General features: G+C 46.9%; 1 protein-coding gene across 9 annotated transcripts in view; it reads left to right on the forward strand.

Moving 5' to 3' along the window:
- The window catches only part of LRRC2 (leucine rich repeat containing 2), a 48,390-nt gene that overhangs the window by 14,611 nt on the left and 13,171 nt on the right, over nt 1-20,608 (forward strand). For 5 of the 9 annotated variants that reach the window (XM_044253724.1, XM_044253723.1, XM_044253725.1 and 2 more), the window contains exons 3-5: nt 16,321-16,528; nt 18,521-18,677; nt 19,382-19,518. In XM_044253724.1, coding sequence (XP_044109659.1) covers nt 16,321-16,528; nt 18,521-18,677; nt 19,382-19,518 — 502 coding nt within the window. Of the gene's footprint in view, nt 1-7,563; nt 7,708-7,856; nt 7,985-16,320; nt 16,529-18,520; nt 18,678-19,381; nt 19,519-20,608 lie in introns of those variants that run through there. The other 4 variants (XM_044253720.1, XM_044253719.1, XM_044253718.1 and 1 more) reach the window with 2 other exon arrangements.

Genomic DNA, 20,608 nt, shown 5'->3' on the forward strand with positions numbered 1-20,608 from the left:
CTGACAGGCCCAGGGCAAGTCAGCAGGGAGGGGCAGGCCAGGAGTTTTCTCTTTTGTGATCTAAGTGCCTACAGAACTGCTTCCATTGTACCAACTGACCCGTGAAGCCTACAATATTTCCTCTCTTGCCCTTTACTGAAATAATACAGTAAAGCAGTAAAGCAAAATGTTTTTCCAGGAGGAATTTTCCTTTCTACTGTGAATCAAACTTCTGAGACTCTGATTGTTGACGTGTCCACTCAGGACCCAGAACTCCAAGCCCTGGAGAAAAATGAGCCTCAGGGCACTCTGCCCCAGTGTCCTTTCTGCTACCATGAGTGATGTCACTATCGTCCTCTCTTCTCTGTCTCATGTGTTTTCTTCTCTTCCGTGGCTGCGGACCCTGCAGCCCCAAATCTAGGGATCCGTGCTCTTGTGCTTCAGCTGTAATACAAAGCCAGATAGATCTCCAGCAGGGAACTGGAATCAGATGTTCCCTCGGGTCCATGAATCTTAGCTGTCAAATCCATTAGGGCTCAGGCTAATGCTCTGCATTTCTTATGGTGCCTCAGGAGAGTCTGCTTGGATGTAGTGTTTTCTCTAGAAGGATATTGCTTTATTTGAATGGAGGTTGTCTCACACGACATCCTGTAGAGGTGAATTTCTCTTTACTGCTTTGGAAGAGTGTATCATGGTGCTCTTTCTATAGTTCTGGAGAAACCTAATGCTTAGGAAATTGCATTTCAGGGATTTGCTGAAAGGCTGTGTTGACTGGAGCTCATGCTACAAAGAAGAGATGAGCTTTGTAAATTCGCCAGGGGACCGTCTCTCTTTCCGGAACCTGCTGAGGGACTGGCCCCTGTGTCCCGTCCTTGATACCTCCCTCCTCTCTGCTCCCCAGTGTGGCTTTGTTCCCAGAGGGAGGGTCTCCTTTCTGTCCTGGAATGACTCATTGGCTCCTATTATAAAACCACTTTTCTGATCTGACACCCATCCATAAGAGCTACTATCTCCAGGGTTGATCTTGAACCTGCCCTGTTGTCCAGGGAGGCCTAGATTGAGCCCTGTCCTGCACAGGACTCCAAGGTCGGGGCTGGACCTGGCATTTGCGGTTGGTTATTTCTTGGCCTCCCAGGCTTTCTGGGCAGTACATGCAAATCTGTAGCAAACGTGGTCATCTCTCTCTGTTCTTAGAGCCTCTATGTTTTGTGACACACATTTGCAAACAGAACATCTCACAGGTGACCCTGACTTAAATTCCGGCACATTCAAAACCCTCTTAATTGAAGAACAGAAACTCCTTCTCTGTTTTGCAAGATACGGGGAAAATGGGGAACATGGTTAGTTGACAAATAGGATATGCTCTTTCCCATCAAAATATTGACACTAATATTGATTTACAAGTATTTATTTATTTATTTTAAAGATTTTATTTATTTATTTGTCAGAGAGAGAGGGGAAGAGAGCGAGCACAGGCAGACAGAGAGGCAGGCAGAGGCAGAAGCAGGCTCCCCGCCGAGCAAGGAGCCCGATGTGGGACTCGATCCCAGGACGCTGGGATCATGACCTGAGCTGAAGGCAGCTGCTTAACCAACTGAGCCACCCAGGCGTCCCTGATTTACAAGTATTTAAAAAACATAATCCAAAGGCATCAAGAAGAGACCATTCCTCTAGCGTGCAAACTTGAATTACATCTCTCCAAATGAATGCATGGGAGCTAATGAGCAATGGTGTGTGTGTGTTTAAGGCACAGGCAGTTAATGGACAGATCTGGCTACTCCCCAAGGGCTTGCTGGTCTAGGAAAATGACAGTCACTCAACAGCAGAGGCTGAGTCAAGCTCGTTGGTCTAGAACACACACCCTGAACAGGGAGCAGTCTTCCAGCTTTAAGTACCCTGGGCTGCCTGGGCTGCCTGGGCTGTCCACATTGCTCGGAAATCTCACTTTACTCTGGCTTTTTCTTTGCTTTTATGTGTAGACTTGGATTATGTACAGCGATTGCCTCAAAGCCTTTGAGTCTGCCTCGTTCTTTCTCTCTTTCTAATTTTTCTCCATTTCAGGCTGGGGACTGTGCTCTCTTGTGTTCAGACTGGTGCTTGGCATACTTCTATGGAAGCTTTTTTGTTGTTGTTAAAAGCCAACTTTGGTTAAGACGTTTGCAGCTTAGGTGCTCCTGAGCTGAAAATGACAGAGTAAGGAACGTGGTAAAAGACAAATGACAAGCAGTGGTTTTTGGTTCTGGGGGAGACGGAGTCAGGCATCCTCCACCACGTCTCTCCCATTGAATGTGGTTCTAAAACCCGGAAGGAGCACACGGAACAGGAGTACGAAGACTGTGAAAACGAGCTGGTGGCAACAGAGTAAGGGAAAGACCCCAGAATTCCAAGTACAGAGAGCCTGTGGTCTGTTTCCCTTCCCCCCACCCCTCCAGTGTTGTGATGCCTGGACTCAAGGCAGCCTGGAACTCAGAATTGGGCACAAGGGTACTGAATGTCACTCCAGGAGAGGAAAAGGGGACCCGTCATGCTCAGAGAGAGAGGTCAAATCCCTGTTTTTCTTTTCTCCATCCTGTCATGCCTCGGGCCCTAAAGGATTCAGTGATAGCAGGAGGTGCAGGGGCATGGGGGCAGGGGTTTGATAGTGGAGGACCTCAGTCACTCAAAACTTTGAGAAAAGGGGTCTTTCCGTTTGGATCCAAGGAGTTGCAGGCCCCAGAGAGTGGAGAAAACTCTCATGGCTTTTTCTATCCCCTGGGCCTCCTGCTACTTGGCCCCCCAAAGTGGGTGCACAACAAAACAGGGGGACTAAAGCCCCAGCTCTCCGGCCAAAGGACTGTAAAAGGGAGCCCCAGCAATCTAGAAGAACTGGGGGAACAGAGGAGAGGGAAGAGCTCTGAGGAACAACCATAACGTTGTTTAGAGCTCCTGGGCTCATCCCTGAACCTTCCCTGGGGGTCTGACCCTTATCAGCAGGCCTTCTGCTGTTTGAGCCGAAGGGCAGGGTGGACCATGGCCTCCATCCCAGACGGCCACTGGGGGGCGCACATGGGCAGTCCACCCGTACAATCTGAGGACAGTCCCCACCCTGGGAATTCTAGTCCCAGAAGGCCGGAGGAAGGAATGTGATGTCTGAACTGAACCACCTACTGTGTCAGTCATCAACGTAGTGCCTCTTAGCTCTGAACATAGCTTTCAGTGTCTGTGCTGTATGACACACATAGTTCCTTGAAGTACTTGTCCTTTAAAGTGAACAGCCCATTCAGCTTTCTCAGGGGACAGCACTAGAGGGACAGTACCGTGGAAGGAGTTCTCCTTCCTGTTCCGGTGTGGGCAGGAGGGGGCCAGCAGGGGTCTGGGTACACGAGCTGGCCCCAGCCCCAGGCTCAGAACCTGGTCCTTTGCAAATGGACAGCCCTGGCTAGCAAGAAGCTTTCTGCAGTGCTCTCCACCTAGAGGGCTCTGTTTGAGCCCTCGTGGAGCCCCTGTGCTCTGAAGGTGTCCTGCGACCCTGGACCCGCACTGCATATGTTCGCACCCCTGGTGGCTGGTCAGGCGGCCTTCCACCCTGGGGCGGGGGGCGTGGCCTGTCAGTTGCCCAGCGAGCCAGACCAGCCTGACCAAACCAGAGGACTACCCTGCTGTCCACTGTACTGAGCTGCAACTTCTAAAACGAGGTTGGAAGCCCTTCCAAGTGTGTCCTTTCTGGAGTCCTCTCCCTCTGCCCTCAGGTGTGAATGGAAAGAGAAAGGACCAACAAGAAGTCGGAGATAAAAAGAACTAAACGGCAACTTTAGAAATAAAATAGACAATCCCTGAAATAAAATACTCCCTGGATAGACTCATAAACATAATGGAGATGATGTGGGAAGGTGTGGGACGTTCGAAGATGGATTGCTGGGTATTAAAAATCTGAAAAAAGAGAGGAAAAGAGATGTCTAAAAAAGCCAACAGCCTCAAGAATCTACAAAATGATATTAAAAGGGCTAATATTTGTTTTGTCGGAGTCCCAGAAGAGGGGAGGAAGAGGGCATTGCAGAAAAAAAAAAAATAGCTGGAGAAAAAAAGATGGCTGAAAAATCCCCAAATTTGGCAAAATATAAAACCTCCCGACCAGAGGAGCTAGGGAAATCCCACACGGCATAAACCCAAAGAAACCCATGCCCAGATTTGTCATAATTAAACAGGAAACCCAAAGACAAGGAATAATTCTCAACAAGTCGTGGGAGAAACGTGACGTTATCACCTTGACGAGACTTATGGTTCCAACTACTGCACCTTTGTCGTGGGAAACCATGGAGGCCAGAAGAAACGGGCAGTGTCTATAAAATGTTGAAAAGAATTACCTCAGGGTTCGCTATCCAGCAAAAACCATCTTCAGGAGTGAAGGTAGAGAAAAAAAAGGAAAAGAGGAAAAAGAAAAAAAAAGGAGTGAAAGTGAAAAGAAGATATTCAGGTGAAGGGAAACAGAGGTTTTGTCAGCTGAGGTCTCTGTCTGAGGGGACTATTTAGGGGAGTTGTTTAGGCAGAAGGGAAATGCTACCAGAGGGGACATGGGACAATAGGAATGAGGGAGGAGCCACAGATACGGTCTGGTCCTTATCAGGGTAGATGTGATGGGCTAGCGTCCTCCTCATGAGTTCTTTAAAAACATTTCAGGATTGGAAGCCCAAAATAGAACACTGACAGATTCAGTGCGAGGGACAATGGCAGCACCGAGGTGAGAGCCTAAGGGACCTCGGTGGTAGTAAGGTTTCCACGTCTCACTCCAAGGGGTAAAATATTGTTTCTGATGGGGTATGAGAAGTGAAGCCGGGAGCTTATGCTCCCTAGGGCAACCATGAAAAAGGAAAGACTACACTGAGAAACAGATTCCAAAACACAATAGAGAAAATAAATTGAATACTGAAAAGATGTTCAGATAAACACAAAAGGACGCTGGAAAGTGTAAAAAGAGAAAACAAAAGAGGAGTCCAGCAGAAAATGGGTAATAAGTGAATTTAGACCTAAATGCAAAGTATCAGTAATTATGGTTAATGTAAATTGCTCAAATACACCAATTAAAAGACGTTGTTGGAATGTGTGAAATAAATGATCCAACAAGATTCTGTCAACAGCGGCTCCAGGCTGGATATGACTATTGATCTCAGGGTTGTGAGTTCAAGCCCCACACTGAGTATGGAGCCTACTTAAAAAAAAAAAAAAAAGTAAAAGGTTCTGTCTACAAAATCTCATACCAAATATAACCGTATAATTAGGTTAAAAATAAAAGGATGGAATCGAAGAACATTTGCGAATCATGTATCAGACAAAAGACCCGTGCTTAGGACATAGAAAGAACTATTACAAGTCAACAATTAAAAAGACAAATGGCCCCATTTAAAACTTGGCAAAGGATCTGAATAGACATTTCTCCCAAGAAGGTATAAAAATGGTCAATAAGTACATAAAAAGATGTTCAGTCAATCTCATTAGCTGTCAGGGCAACGCAAATCGAAACCACTAGAGACCACTGCCCCCACCTCCTGGGATGGCCATGGTGGGAGAGAGTGAAGGAACGAGCGTGGAGAGGATGTGGAGACCCCAGAACCCTCATGCTCGGCTGTCAGGGCAGGAACATGAGGCTGCTGCTTTGGGGAAACCGTCCAACAGTTCCTGAAAAGGTTAAATAGAGTTACAGGACCTTCCAATGCCTCTCTCATGTTATTGACCCCAGAGAACTGAAAACATAGGTCCGCACAAAAAGGTGCATCTCTTGTACCTTTGCCAGAAATCTCCTTGAGGTAAAAATATTTAAAGGCAGACAAAAGACAGTCCCAGATGTCAGAAATGAAGGGAAAGATGGAAGTAAACCGGGGCCAGCATTTTCAGCTCGTTAAGACGAAAATGATGGCTCTCCAGCTTTCCACTGCGCAGACAGAAGCCGGCTTTCCCACTCAGCCTGGCAAGCCCTTCGTGGGGAGTACACAGCTGAGTCTGAAGATCAAATATTTGCTTTTGTGTCCCCACGGACTGCCGTGTAGAAGCATCTGGAACTGGAGCAGAGAATATTCAACAGAATATTGACACGCTGTGTGTGCGTGCGTGTGTGTGTGCATGAATCAGGAAGTGGATGGAGCCAGATTTCAATGCTACTAAGTAGGGGAAATGTAAAACGATAACTAGGAAGTTATTTTTAGATAAGGGAGATCAGTGCAGGTTAGAGGAATGAACATTAAGAAGTACTTTTACATCCTGACAGTTTTTTTTTTTTTTTTTTTTTTTTTTTTTTTTTTTTGGTGAACAAATAATCACTTAAGGCAATGAGTGAAATAAAAACAAGATGGGGGGCTGGGTGGCTCAGTGGGTTAAAGCCTCTGCCTTCGGCTCCAGTCGTGATCCTTGGGTCCTGGGTTCGAGCCCCGCATCGGGCTCCCTGATCAGCAGGGAGCCTGCTTCCTCCTCTCTCTGCCTGCCTCTCTGCCTCCTTGTGATCTGTCTGTCAAATAAATAAATAAAATCTTAAAGAAAAAAAAAAGACAGGAACATAAAAAGGAGAGAGGAAGCTCACGGAATGGCCTGAGAGGGGAGCAATCTGGATGCAAACCTCTTATTCAGTTTTCGTTTATTGACTTCACAAATATTTACAGAGGGTCTGCTGTGTGCCAGACACTGTGCTGGGTCTCACTTTGATGAAGGGCCAAGATGCACCTGCCCTTGACTTTCCTTACATACACAGAGGCCAGCAGCCTGTGAAGTTTCATGTTGCAGGGGACCCTCGCAGGACCCGTCCCCATGCTCTGTGTCGTGGGCAGTCCCTCCTGGGAAAGTGCTCATGGTTGTTCTTGGTGCAAGGATTGGTTTTGTTGTTTAACGGTGACTGCTGGTGTAGCCTTGGTCACCAGGAGTGTGTGTGTGTGTATGTGTGTGTGTGTGTGTTTTCCGATTAACTCACAAACGTACCCTTGAGTCTGGTACAGCCCTAGTAGAAAGATGAGCTGCTAGAAAATTCAATAGAACATGGAACCAAGAGGCTTATGGAGGGCCCAGGGGGCTTTGGGAACCCCCAAATCTGGCTGAGAGGTAGAGCTACAAGTGTGACCTTCTAGAGGAGCCACAGGCTGGGTGCTGGACTTGACTTAACCCAGAGTACCATCAGGCTTTAAGAACATTAGCAAACTGCCATTCTGGAATTCACAGGGCATTTCATCATTACTTATGAGGATGGATTCATTCTTGCTTCATTTCAAAGTTCATGCTAAAACTGGGGAGCCTGGATGGCTCCGTCGTTGGGCGTCTGACTCTTGGTTTCAGCTCCGTTCGTGATCGCAGGTTGTGATCCTGGAGTCCTGGGATCAAACTTCAGTGTGTTATGGTCTCTGTGCGGAGCAAGCAAGTCTGCTTGTCCTTTTCCTTTTCTTTCCACCCCCACCTCCCCACCACCCACACCCTGCTCTCTGAGCCCTTCCCCCATCGCTGGCGGGCACACGCACTCTCTCTATCTCAAATAAATTAAAAAAATAAAATCTTAAAAGAAAAAAAAGGTTGTAAGAAAACTATTTTCTCTTGTGTGTGTGTGTGAAGCTGACATATGTGTTTTTTAAATAGGTAATTTCATGCTCCCAAAATGGGACACAAAGTGGTCGTGTTCGACATTTCTGTCATCAGAGCCTTGTGGGAGACGCGCGTCAAGAAGCACAAAGCTTGGCAGAAGAAGGAGACAGAAAGGCTTGAGAAAAGTGCATTGGAAAAGTATGTGTTTTCTCTACTTGCCTGTAGCTTCTTTAGTGAGTGGGGGCTAGGCCAGCTGTGGTCATGTTGTGGAGAGGAAGGCCCTTCTGGGATTTCTCTGTGACACTTACTCATTGGACTTTGAAGCCATCCCACTCTTGCCCACAGCGAATGTCTGATTCCCATAATCGCGAGCCCGTGGTGTACAGTCCCACATGCATTCCAGGCACCGTACCAGGCACGGGGTGCACAGCGATGACACAGTAAACTCTCTCCCATGCCCTGGACCAGCTCAAAGGTACTCCCTGTCATGTATTTCCATCCTTACCTGTTGAGCTGAATGCGGACTAAGACTTGCTCTACTGACACCATTTTTTACTTGGCTGCAGAGGAGATAATTTGTCTATGCTTGTGTAAGCTCATGATACAGGAGGAAAAGAGAGTGATATGTATATGAAATGAAGCTGATCGCTTTGGAAAAAGTCCATTTGGGATAACCAAGGGCCACACGATTGACTCAGCACTGCACAAATCCAAGGAAGTAGGACCAGTTGGAGAGGTTGCACATTCCGGTGGCTTTGCATCTCTGACTTTTTAATTCCCTATGAAGGAACCAAAACTGGAGCTCTTGCATGATGTGCGGAGGGTGTGGTTTATATAAGGAAGGCAGAATGGGATTCTGATCAGCAGACCCAGTTTCAGAGGAGGTCCAGAACTTTATCTCAAGTTGGCAAAGGTTGATATTTTTCTGTGCTTTAAGTTGTTGTTGTTGTTGTTTTTTAAATATTTACTTATTTATTTGACAGAGAGACCCACACAGCAGTAGAGGGAACACAAGCATGGGGATTGGGAGAGGGAGAAGCAGGCTTCCTGAAGAACAGGAAGCTCTATGTGGGGCTAGATCCCAGGACCCTGGGATCATGTCGTGAGCTGAAGGCAGATACTTAATGATCGAGCCACCCAGGTGCCCCTGTACTTTAGTTAAAAACAAAATGTGTGGGCTTCCTGGGTGGCTCAGTGGGTTAAACCTCTGCCTTCAGCTCAGGTCATGATCTCAGGGTCCTGGGATCAAGTCCTGCATCGGGCTTTCTGCTAGGCAGGGAGCCTGCTTCCTCCTCCCTCTCTCTCTCTCTGCCTGCTTCTCTGCCTACTTGTGATCTCTCTCTGTCAAATAAATAAAAAATCTTTAACAAAACAAAACAAAACAAAATGTGTAAGGTGTGAATGTCTCTCTGTTCTTGGCTCTCCATTCTTATGAACTATCTGGATCAAACCAGTACCTATTCTGATCATGTTTGATAATTAATTAAGCTGTTACTGTAAGCATCACAGCCATTCCAGGTGGTTACCCTTATCCCCAACTTGAAGATGAGGAAGCTGGGACCCAAGTGTCTTACCCAAGTTGACACAGCTGGTAAGCGGAGGATTTGGCCAAGATCTTTTCCCTGCACAACGCTGCAGTCACACATAGTTGGGATGTTCTTTTCACTTGCACTAATCTGAGGTTATCCAATATGAGATGAATCTTGAATTTAAGAATTGGATCCTCAGACTGGGCAACACCTATGGCAAAGGGTCTGAGCGATCTACACTAGCACGAATTACACAGGTCCCTGGATCCCGTGAACCCAAAGTGTCTCTCAGCTCTGCTCCGACCTTCTCCATACTCCTAGCATCTGGGTTACTCTAGGGTAGGACAACTTGCTAAAGGAGGACCCAAGCCCTGGGGATTTTGGGGGAAATTGTCTGTAGCTGATGTAACCCCCTGAGGGTTCTGGAAGCAGGAGGCATCTGCAGAGAGCTAGGGTCCAGCTGCTTTGGAGTGGTTTTTGCCTCTTGGCTTCTTTCTTTTATCCTGCTGCGAAATGACTTTGTAGACAGCTTCCCATGGTTCCTATGTACCGGGCTGGCCCTGAATGGGGCTGGTGCCCTGTCTTATCTTGCTTGCCCTAAGACAGAAAACTTCTTAGGGAATTTAGGTTTTTCTAGTTCAGGATAAGAAAAACAGCTGTCGAATTGGCTGGGCAGGTGAGGGTGAAGTAGGGATAATGGAGGGAGGAATGTGGGGGTTCAAGGAGCAAGCTGATCGGCTTCCCAGGACCTGCAAAAAAAAATGAACGTATGAATGAATGAATTTCCCTTTTTGGCAGGTGTCTCTGAGTTTCCGTACTGCGATTCATAACACTATTTGTCGGGTAACTTTAGTTTCTCAAGCGGGGAAATTAACATATTGAAAACTTGACGGATGTCTTATCAGAAAAAGCAATTATCTGGTTAATTTAATTTTATGAAAACAGGCTCTAGCTTGCTCTGTGACCTCACTTCATGGTACTCCATTTTGTAAGACTGTCTTTATTTCATGAAGCATGTATCAAAACTTAAAAATGATAAATGGAGGGGCGCCTGGGTGGCTCAGTTGGTTAAGCATCTGGCTTTGGCTCAGGTCATGATCTCAGGGTCTGGGGATCAAGTCCCACATTGGGCTCCTTGCTCAGTGGGGATCCTGCTTCCCCCTCTGCCTGCTGCTCCCCCTGATTGTGCGTGCTCTCTCTCTCTCTCTCTCTGACAAATAAATAAATAATATATATATTTTTAAAAAGCATTATAAGCAAAGATACAATACAGAATAGCATCCTGCCTGGATGAAACTGAGTCACTGAGTGGGAGAAATAGAGGAGCAGCGGGAAGGCTCTGAGTGAGGACTTTCTCATCCAGGAAGGCTCTCTGCCATCCAGGCTAGGATTGTGGGTTTGTTTCTTAAGGGAAGAGCACTTTATTTGCACATTTACTGATTTAATTAGTGAAACTGTAATGGCATTGTTTTACATGCTTGTATTTGAAGTTCTGCTGAAATTGATTCAAGGGGATGATTATTCAGTTATACAGGTGATAACGTATAAAGACAAAGACAGTTTATTCATGTATTTATTTATCTCTTTTGATCTTTTTCCCCCATTTTTTAAAAATTGAAGGGCAGCCGACACACTATGTTACACCAGTCTCATGTGTACAAGGGAGCGATTCAACAACTCTATTATCTTATGCTAGACTGTTTACTGATTTTAATCACTCTGGAGGAAGAGAATGGAATTGAAAAAAAGAGTTGACTCTCACCAAAGTCTTGACTCTCACCAAAAAATAGTTTATATTCTCGTGGGGTTTCAGAGGGAATGGGATAGAAAACATTTAAAAAGAAATCCCCAAAAGATTTGGTATATGCTTCTTTTTAATGAGATGTGTCTCATATCTGTTCTTTTCTCCAGTATATGTTAGCTGCTCCCAAATATGTGAGCCATTTATGTTGGTTTGTTCTTTGCGATAAAGGAAGGATGTATTCTGTAAAGCTTAACGGGCATCGTTTCATTACATTGGCAGGGTAGCCCTTTGGACTCACTAAGAAATGAGGGTAAAAGAGAGGTTAACCTGAAAAGTGCTTGGTGAGCACAAGGCTTGGTGAACAGTATCTGTGCTGTTGGCTGCTGCCATTTTGGGGGGATTTCCTCTTTCCTTCAATCTGTATGTCTTAGACCCAGGGTCTGCCCCACAGCCCCGACTGCTATAGTCTGATCTAGATCCACAGGCAGGCATTTACATTTATTTATTTTAAAAGATTTATTTATTTATTTATTTATTTACTTATTTATTTATGGTGGGGGGAGAGAGAGACAGAGACAGACAGCATGCAGGAGTAGAAGGAAGGGCAGAGGGAGAGAAAGGAGAGAGAGAATCTTAAACAGGCTCAATGCCCAGGGCAGAACTGGACATAGGGCTCGACTCCAGGACCCTGAGATCATGACTGAGCTGAAATCAAGTCTCCGATGCTTAACCAACTGAGTTGTCCAGGTGGCCCTAGGTATTTACATTTTTAAAAATCACATGGTATTAAAATATATTTAAACTATACAGAAGAGCTAATAAGGAAAAGTAACGATCCCAAGCCCATCCCGCCACTTTCTCCCAGTATGAAATTCATCTCCCTCCATGTGCTGGCCTTTTTTAAAACTTATACTTTTATGACATTACATGGAGATGTCATAGGTAGATCCTGAAGCCCTGCCTCCTTGATAGCCGAGTGCTTACCCCAGCTCAGCTCGCTGTGACTAGGACCTTGGTAGGGTGGTAGCCAGGCTAGCCAGGGCCATCGGCAAAATATTTTTTTTCAAATGCTCCTCTTTCTCCCAGCTTAATGGCAAGCTTGGAACTCCAATGATACCCAAAGTCATTTTGGAAGAGTAAAAAGTGTACACGTAGACCTGGGGAGCCAACCCTGCCGAAATTCAGGAACGAATGTCCCCGGCAGACAAAAGAGCAATGCAAATATTGAGGCATGGGTTGTCCTGGGTGTTCAAGGAGGAGCAAGGGAGCCAGTCAGCAGACCAGGAAAGCAAGCGACTGCACCACTGGATGTGGCCAGACAGGTGAGGGCACAGCCTTGTAGGGCTTTGGAGGCGCAGTGGGACATTGCTTTGCTGGGTGAAACAAAGAGCCAAGGACAGAGTGTGACTGCCATTGTGATGGGCTTACTTGAAATGCTGGGCAAGTTTAGACTGCAGGGAGGCAAAAGTGGGGCAGAGGATGGCACCTTGGGCAAGAATGGAAGCAGGGAAGGTGGTGGGGAGTGGCGTGATTCTTGTAGAACTGACCGTTCTCTCTTGATGGATTTGATATGAGGTATGAAGAAAGTATGGAGCCAACGATGGGCCTGAGGTTTTTAGCCAGAGCATCTGGAAGCCTTTTACTGAATGGGGAAGAGGCAAGTTTTGGGGTGAAGATCAGGAGTTTGGGTTGGAACATGTTAATTTAATTTAATTTTTTAAAAATTTTTAATTATTTTTTTAAAAGATTTTATTTATTTATTTGACAGACAGAGATCACAAGTAGGCAGAGAGGCAGGCAGAGAGAGAGAGGAGGAAGCAGGCTCCCTGCTGAGCAGAGAGATGCGGGGCTCGATCCCAGGACCCTGAGATCATGACCTGAGCCGAAGGCAGAGGCTTTAACCCACTGAGCCACCCAGGCGCCCCTGGAATATGTTAATTTTAGACATTCGGGCGGAGCTACGGGAGAAGCAAGGAGTCAGTGAGGCAGTCTTGGCTAGATAACTGTAACTGGGCATCATCAGCACACAGATCCATTTTAAGCCATGCACTGCGAGATAGCCAACGAATGAGTGTAGATAGAGAAGGGCAGAGGCCCAAGGACGGGGTGTTGGGACCTTGGAGATTCGGAGGTTGCAAAGTTGAGGGGGAGGCAGCCCAGTGACTAGAGAGGTAGGAGTGGAATCGGCAGAGAGAGGGAGCCAAGGGGCAATCAGGCTTGATGGGGGAAGAAAAGCTGTGCTGAATGTTCCAGATGGGTCAGAGGAGATGAGGACTGGATTTGGCTACTGGGTCTAGTGAAGTGGAGGTCATGGTGACCTTGAGAAAAATTTCCACAAAAGGGGGATGCCGAGCGAAGGGCGTTCAACAGAGAACAGGGGGATGGGAACGGAGAATTGTGGATATGAGTCAGCACAGCTCTTTCGTGGGGTTGGCTGTAAGGTGGAGCAGAGAAGCAGGCTTGATGGAAGACATGACATTGCAGGGAGGTGGGGGGTGGGGTGGGGAAGAGGATGGTGGCAGTGTTGCCCTTTGAGTTGGCAGAAAAAACTGAGCGCATGTGCTCATGGGAGTGATCCTCAGGAGGGAAATACTCAAGAGACAAGCAGGAAGTCCTTGAGCCAGTGAGAGGCTGGGTGCTCGGGAGGAGGGTAACCAGGGAGGATCTGGGAGAGTTCTTCCAGACCAGCTGCAGCACAGGCAGAGTTGACAGGAACAGACAGGAGCAGGTGGCGTGGATGTGGTGCTGGGACTTCCAGGTGTTCTGTTCTCTTTCATTTCTTCCTTCCCTGGACTAGAAGCTCTGGGATAGAGGATGGGTAGGCGGTGATGGAGGTTTGCTTGAAAGGGAGAAAATGTGTAAGAGTCACCTAGGGCCTAGAGCAAAGAGATGGGCTTGGGAGTGTGGTAGGGCAGCTGGGTAGCAGCGAGGGGCCTGGGTCAGGGGCCACCATCCAAAATGAGGCCAGTTTGTAAGGTGGTGAACTTTCCTTCATGTTTGTGTCCTGGATGGGTGCATGTGCAGAACCGGGGGGCGGGGGGGTGGCGGGCAGAGGAGAGGGGAGTGGATACCAGCCAGAGTGACGTTTGCTGGGTGCATGCGAAACAGCAAGAGAGGTGCAAAGGGGCTGAGGAGGGACGCGGAGGTGAGGAAAGTGGGACCACGAAATGTTTTTTATAAAAGCCTTACTGAGGAGCATAACTTAACACACAGGAAACTACATGTATTTAAAGGATACAATTTGAAATGTTTGATGTATGTATACGTCCCTAAAACCATCTCCACAATCAAGATATGATCACGTTCTTCACCTTACAAGCCTCTTCCTCACTCTTGGTGGTTCTTTCCTCTCATCCCTGTCCTTGATGCCCGGGCAGTCACGCCTTCCTGTCTTTGTAGATGACTTTGCACTTATTAGAGTCTTTTTTTTTTTTTTAAAGATTTTATTTATTTATTTGACAGACAACCAACTGAGCCACCCAGGCGACAGACAGAGATCACAAGTAGGCAGAGAGGCAGGCAGAGAGAGAGGAGGAAGCAGGCTCCGCGCTGAGCAGAGAGCCCGATGCGGGGCTTGATCCCAGGACCCTGAGATCATGACCCAAGCTGAAGGCAGAGGCTTAACCCACTGAGCCACCCAGGTGCCCCGCATTTATTCGAGTCTTACAAATCATTTTATATAAATGGAATACTTTTTTTGGTCTGGATTCTTTTATTGATTGATTGATTACCTGGATTCTTTCGTTCAGCCTGATGACCTTGAGATTCACTCATGCGGTAGTGTGTATCAAGAGTTCATTTCTTTTTTTTTTTTTATTGCCGAGTAGTGTGGATAAGCTACAGTGTGTCCATCCATTCACCTGTGAAGGTGCGTTTGGGTTGTTTCCGGGTTTGGGCTATAAAGCTGATATGAGCATATGCCCATGTCTTTGTATGGATATATGCTTTCCCCTGTCTTCTAGGAATACCCAGGAGTGGAATGTTTGGATCATACAGTATACATATGATCTTTACAAAATCCATTGGGATCTAGAGGGTTGGTGACTGGCAGGATCTGGCTGTGTCACCAGCCACCTACCCCGGCATTGCAGCTCTCCTGAGGAATTACTCACATTGACCACATTCTAGTGTTGCTACCAAGCTTTGCTAACACTCTTAACTTTCGACTGGTGGAAAGACTGTCTATAAACACTTAACTAGAATGTTTCAGCACCTGTGATTCCTTTAGCAGTGTGGGCTTGGCTCTGAATCAGAGGTCTCTAGCTAGCTCCACACCCTCTGCACGCTGTCCCAGCAGCTTTGCCCCTCTGGTTTCCCTGCTTACTCATTCCCTAAGAATTGAACATTACAGGGGGTCGGGGGTGATGGGGCATGGATGGGGGTGTGAAACAAAAACCAGGCAGGACTGAAAGCAGTTGAAGCTACATAAAGGAGAAGGTGATCACAGCTCTCTGAGCCCTGCGGGTCCCAACCCAACAAGGGATGAGGGAAAGAGGTCTGGGCTTTCTCCTACCTCAACGGCACCACTGCCTGACTTCTCACAGGGTGCCCAACCTGTGTTAAAGGTTAACCCTCAGAAAACGTGCAGATACAAAGGGAATGCGAGTTAAAAATTCATGTTTTCTCATTATGAACACGAGGACAAGGAGGGAGGTGTTACAGCCAGTTCAGAGGAGAATCCAAAGGACAGACACGTTTAGGTATCAGGAAAATTGAAATGAACTTGCAAACGGAACAATCTGTACTCAGAGGTGGGGGAGGGTTGTCCCTCCACCGGACAGAATTGATTTGTGTGTCTGTAGTCAAGAATGATTTGTGTTGCTATCAGTTTTCTGCAAGTTCACTTTAGTCTCTGCAGAGTTGTAAAGATCGTTTCTAGGGTATGATATAAACTGGGGCTGCCTATATATTTCAAATCAGACATCCTTGAAATATTAGCATATTCCTGTGGCCAGCTATTTAAAAAACAAAAGAGGGGCGCCTGGGTGGCTCAATCCTTAAGTATCTGCCTTCAGGTCAGGTCATGATCTCAGGGTCCTGGGATCCCAGTATCGGACTCCCTGCTCCACGGGAAGCCTGATTCTCCCTCTTCCACTCCCCCTGCCTCGCTGTGTTTCTGTCAAATAAATAAATAAAATCTTAAAACAAAACAACTTGGGCTAGCACCACATAATATCAAAGGAAATTGTAATTAATCAAATACATAGGTAACTTTGGTAGAAATTTTAGGAATTCCATCCCACTCACCTTCTCTACTTTTTTAGTCCAAGTTGCTGATAATTCACAACTCTGAGGGTTTAAGATGCCGCTTACATTCCCACAGCAGAGGGACCCAGGAAAGAGTGCACGGGGCTGAGCTGAGATTTGGTTCCGTGGAGGGGTCCCTGAGTCTCCAGCCGCTGCGGGGGTGGCGGGGTGGGGGCGGAAATCGCCGGCCTGGGGAGGGACTGCGTCTGCGCACAGGTGGTCTGCCGGCCGCTCCAGGCAGGTGGGGGCGGTTCCCCCGGAGTGTGACTTCGGCCTTTGCTGTCCGTTTAGGATAAAGGAGGAGTGGAACTTCGTGGCCGAGTGCAGGAGGAAAGGCATCCCCCAGGCTGCGTACTGCAAGAATGGCTTCGTAGACACCAGCGCGAGGCTTCTGGAAAAGATCGAAAGGAACACTTACGCGAGGCAGAGTTCACTTTCCAAGGAGAGAGACAAACGGAGGAGTCCGTTTGTGTTTGAGCTTTCGGGGGAGCAGTGGACGGTGAGTGCAGCAAGGGGGTGCCCAATGCGCTGCTGGATTCTGCTGGAGGTATTGACTGGCCTTGGCCTTGGCCTTGGCCAAAAGAGAGCTTTCCCATGGATGGGGAGGAGCCAGTTGCCTGCTCTAAACAAGGTTCTCAGGTCTCTTCCTCCGTGCAAGACCCTGCAGTCCTGGGAAGGGCAGCAGGGTCCCTCCGAGGGCGGCAGGCTCTGGGATCCTGGCGGCCCTCCCCAGGATGGCACAGCCTTTAAAATGATTACTCCTGCGGTCTCTCCCCCAAGACCTTTAAGATCACTCTTTGCCTTTTTTTTTTTTATTTTTTAAATGAACCGAGCCTTTCAGGTAACATCCCCCCTGGTAGGTGGTGACAGATTTAGCTGTATTTCTTTCTGAGAGTCTGAGACCAGGACAAAGATGTAGCCGCCCCCACCCCCTTTCTTTCCTCTGGGCTTTACCGGTGGCTTCCTGCTCCCCGTGCCCTGACCTGCTGCTTTGCTTGGGGGCAGTATCTCCTGGGCTTGCAGGTGATCTGACGGGTTCTGGTGGAAGCAGCACCTGACTGTGCTATGGGCAAGCAAACTGATATGATGATCTCTTTCTGGGGGGACAGGGTTCTCTGGAACCTGCCCGTCATCTCTTTTTATGCCCCTGACTTACGGCTGAAAGGACTCTGGGCCGGGAGACTGAATTTGGGGAGGGGATCGTGGTGGGTGTCCTTTATTGGTCATGTGATCTGGAGGCACTTTACTCCACTTTCTTTTTTTTTTTTTTTTAAAGATTTTATTTATTTATCAGAGAGAGAGAGGGAGAGCGAGCGAGCACAGGCAGACAGAGAGGCAGGCAGAGGCAGAGGGAGAAGCAGGCTTCCCGCTGAGCAAGGAGCCCGATGCGGGACTCGATCCCAGGACCTCGAGATCATGACCTGAGCCAAAGGCAGCTGCTTAACCAACTGAGCCACCCAGGCGTCCCTTTACTCCACTTTCATATATTTTTTTCTCCTCCTCAGTAAAATGGGGCTAAGGCCTGCCTTAGCTCCCTCTGAGGACCGTTGTGGGTCCTGAATGAGCCAGTATTCTAGGACACTGACATGTAGGCTGCACTGCCTTCTTAAACTGGGAGAGTTTATTACTATAAATTATATAAATTATATAAATTACTATAAATTACTACAATCTCTAGTCTTTTTCTTCTGCATCCCCATCGCTGAAATCAGTGGGTGCCCTTCTGCAGTTCTAATTAAATACCGCTGGTAAATCATTCTCATGTGTCATTGCCAAACATGGCCTTTGTCTAAGCAATTACCCCCACAAGGGTTACCCAGCCTGCCTGGAGAACCTACATCCATAAGCACTTCTCAGCACCTTTGCAATCATATCCCAGAAACCTTGTGCCCAGGGCAGCCTTGGATTCTGCTGAGTTCCTCTGTCACTTCACAAATGACCAGGGAGGTGTGCGCCCGAAAAAAGGCAGAACCTGGCCCAGCATTCATGTCTCCCCGCTCTCTTTCTGGTGTTCTTTCCTATGAGAGACTCAGAAAAACAGTGAGAAACTTGGCACAGCAACGATTAGATCTTTATCAAGCAACTAGGGAGGGAAACATAGCACACATTTTAAAATCCAATGCATGGACAGATTTTGTTTTCAGAAGATGTTAAATCAGTGTGTTGTAAACCAACAGTACATGTCGTGGCTATAGGTGTGAGCCTGGTTATCTGTGTTCACTGGGCATTTGATTTTCATATCAGGAATTCATGGCACTTTTGAAATTGGCCAGTCCACTGTTGTGAGATTCATGACAACCCCAGAGTCTTAAAGTGGTTTCATGGAGGGGCTGTGCAGCGGGCTAAGGTTAGGTCTGATGCTCTCACCCATGCTGTCTTGCTTCTTGCCTTTCTCGCAAATGCCCGGTTATACTTGACTTTGCGCACGCCACCACTCGGCTCCGACACCATGAGGAACTAGTTGTAACTGATGTCATTCATTCTGTCTCAGGAGCTGCCGGATTCACTGAAGGAGCAGACGCACTTGCAAGAATGGCACATCACTAACACCCTGATTCAAATCATTCCTACCTACATTGAGCTGTTTCAAGCGATGAGAATTCTGGATCTGCCAAAAAACCAAATCTCCCATCTTCCGGCTGAAATTGGTATGTTCACCAGCAGGAGCCTCCGTGCTCTTGTCTGGCAGGCAGGCAGCTGGTGGGCAGGCTGCGTGGAGCTTCTTTTCCCTCGTGGCCCAGGACACTGCTGAGCAGGGCTGTTTCCTTGGTTCCCAGAGCTGCTAGTTCCTTTGCAAGGTCCCCTTGGGGTGGTGATACCACCATCCCACCTGCAGGACTCGGCATAGGCAGACATTTGCCGATGGCTCAGAAACTAGAAGTCTCATGAGTGAACTCTTTGTTTATTTTCTTTAAGTTTTAGAAAGTTACGCATGCAATACATGTTCATTGCAAACATAAATGACAACCAATTATTCCCATGTAAGTTTAGCATAGCCTATTATGTCATTTTGATCAACATTTTATAATTCTCCATCACATTTCTGTTCAGCTGCAGTACCTTAAAATGAAGACTACAGTGATCATTACTGCTTCTCTTTCTCTTGGGGTGTGAGGGGCAAAAGATGGGGGCTGCCTATAGTTCCATGAAGGATTAACTAGAGAGTAAGCACAAAATGCTGTGATCACGGACAGAGAAGCTGACATTTAATCAAGGGCTTAAAAAACAATACAAAATTATGTTCCTTATCTCCCCCATCGTCATTATACAAATGTTTTCTCTTTGTCTTGTATTTGTTGTTAAAAGACCTTAAAGGATCTTCCCGATGGATGTTCATTTGTTCTGATGACAGGTCGCTTGAAGAATCTGAAAGAACTCAATGTGAGCTTCAACCTTCTGAGAAGCATCCCTCCAGAATTGGGGGACTGTGAAAATCTAGAGAAACTGGATTGTTCTGGAAACCTAGAATTAACGGAGCTCCCCTTTGAAGTAAGAAAGCAGTCATTTTTGCACTATAATTTACTTGTATTTGGTTTAGGACATGTGATGATGTGGGGAAGGCAGTTCACAAGCTCAGAGTCCACCTTTCTTATATCACGCTTTCTTGACATTTCAGTCACCTTATACCAGTGACTAGAAGGTCTTTCAGAATGTTCTTACACTAGGCCAGAAGCTGAATTTAAGTTCGGAAAAGCTGTCAAAAAGAAACAAACGGGGCGCCTGGGTGGCTCAGTGTATTAAGCCTCTGCCTTCGGCTCAGGTCGTGATCTCAGGGTCCTTGGATGAAGCCCCACATCAGGCTCTCTGCACAGTGGGGAGCCTGTCCCCCCCCCACCTGCTTTTCTGCCTACTTGTGATCTCTCTCTTTCTCTGTAAAAAAGAAAAAAGAAAAAAAAGAAACAACTACAAAAAAAGAAACAAACAAAACTAGGCAAGACGTCCTGTTTTCATACGAGATATTTTTATTTAATGTCTATTTAATGTCTGATGCCTGTTGTCTGTGATGCAGATCTGGATTTATTTATCCACAGTGGTAAAATAAATTGGAAACAGTTGGAAATAAAGGGGGTAAAATTTTTAAAAGAAGTTAATATATTCACAAAAACTTGTAGGTAACCAAAACAGTCTTAACAGATAGGATTTTAAAGGTCCATTCATTTAAACAACATTCGCTAGTGACTTTTGGTCTGTATTCACTGGAGAAATGATTTAGAATCCCATTCTGATGAAATGGAGCCGCTGAGAGGGAAGAGTGTTGCCAAACAAAATTCAACAGACTTCTTATGCTAAAGGGAGATAGAGATCTCATAATCCTGCTGGTAAGGAACAGACTGGAAACAATGTTGCTGGTGTGGTGCTGACAAGGCCCTGGCTGCTGATTAGAGTCCCAGATGGGGTGTTACTCTCCTTGCCTGGAAACTTCTTGGCCTGTGGAAGTGGCTGCTTCCACGATCGCCCCAGGAAATGCCCAACAGTCCAGGTGAGGGCCACAGTCCAGGAGAGGGTGTCTGCCCAGGGGCGTGACTCCCTCCTTGAGACTGCTCATTCCCCAGGCCTCCCAAATTTGTTTGTTTGTTTA

The sequence above is a fragment of the Neovison vison genome, chromosome 6 (genome assembly GCF_020171115.1).
Source record: "Neovison vison isolate M4711 chromosome 6, ASM_NN_V1, whole genome shotgun sequence".
Lineage (NCBI taxonomy): Eukaryota > Metazoa > Chordata > Mammalia > Carnivora > Mustelidae > Neogale > Neogale vison.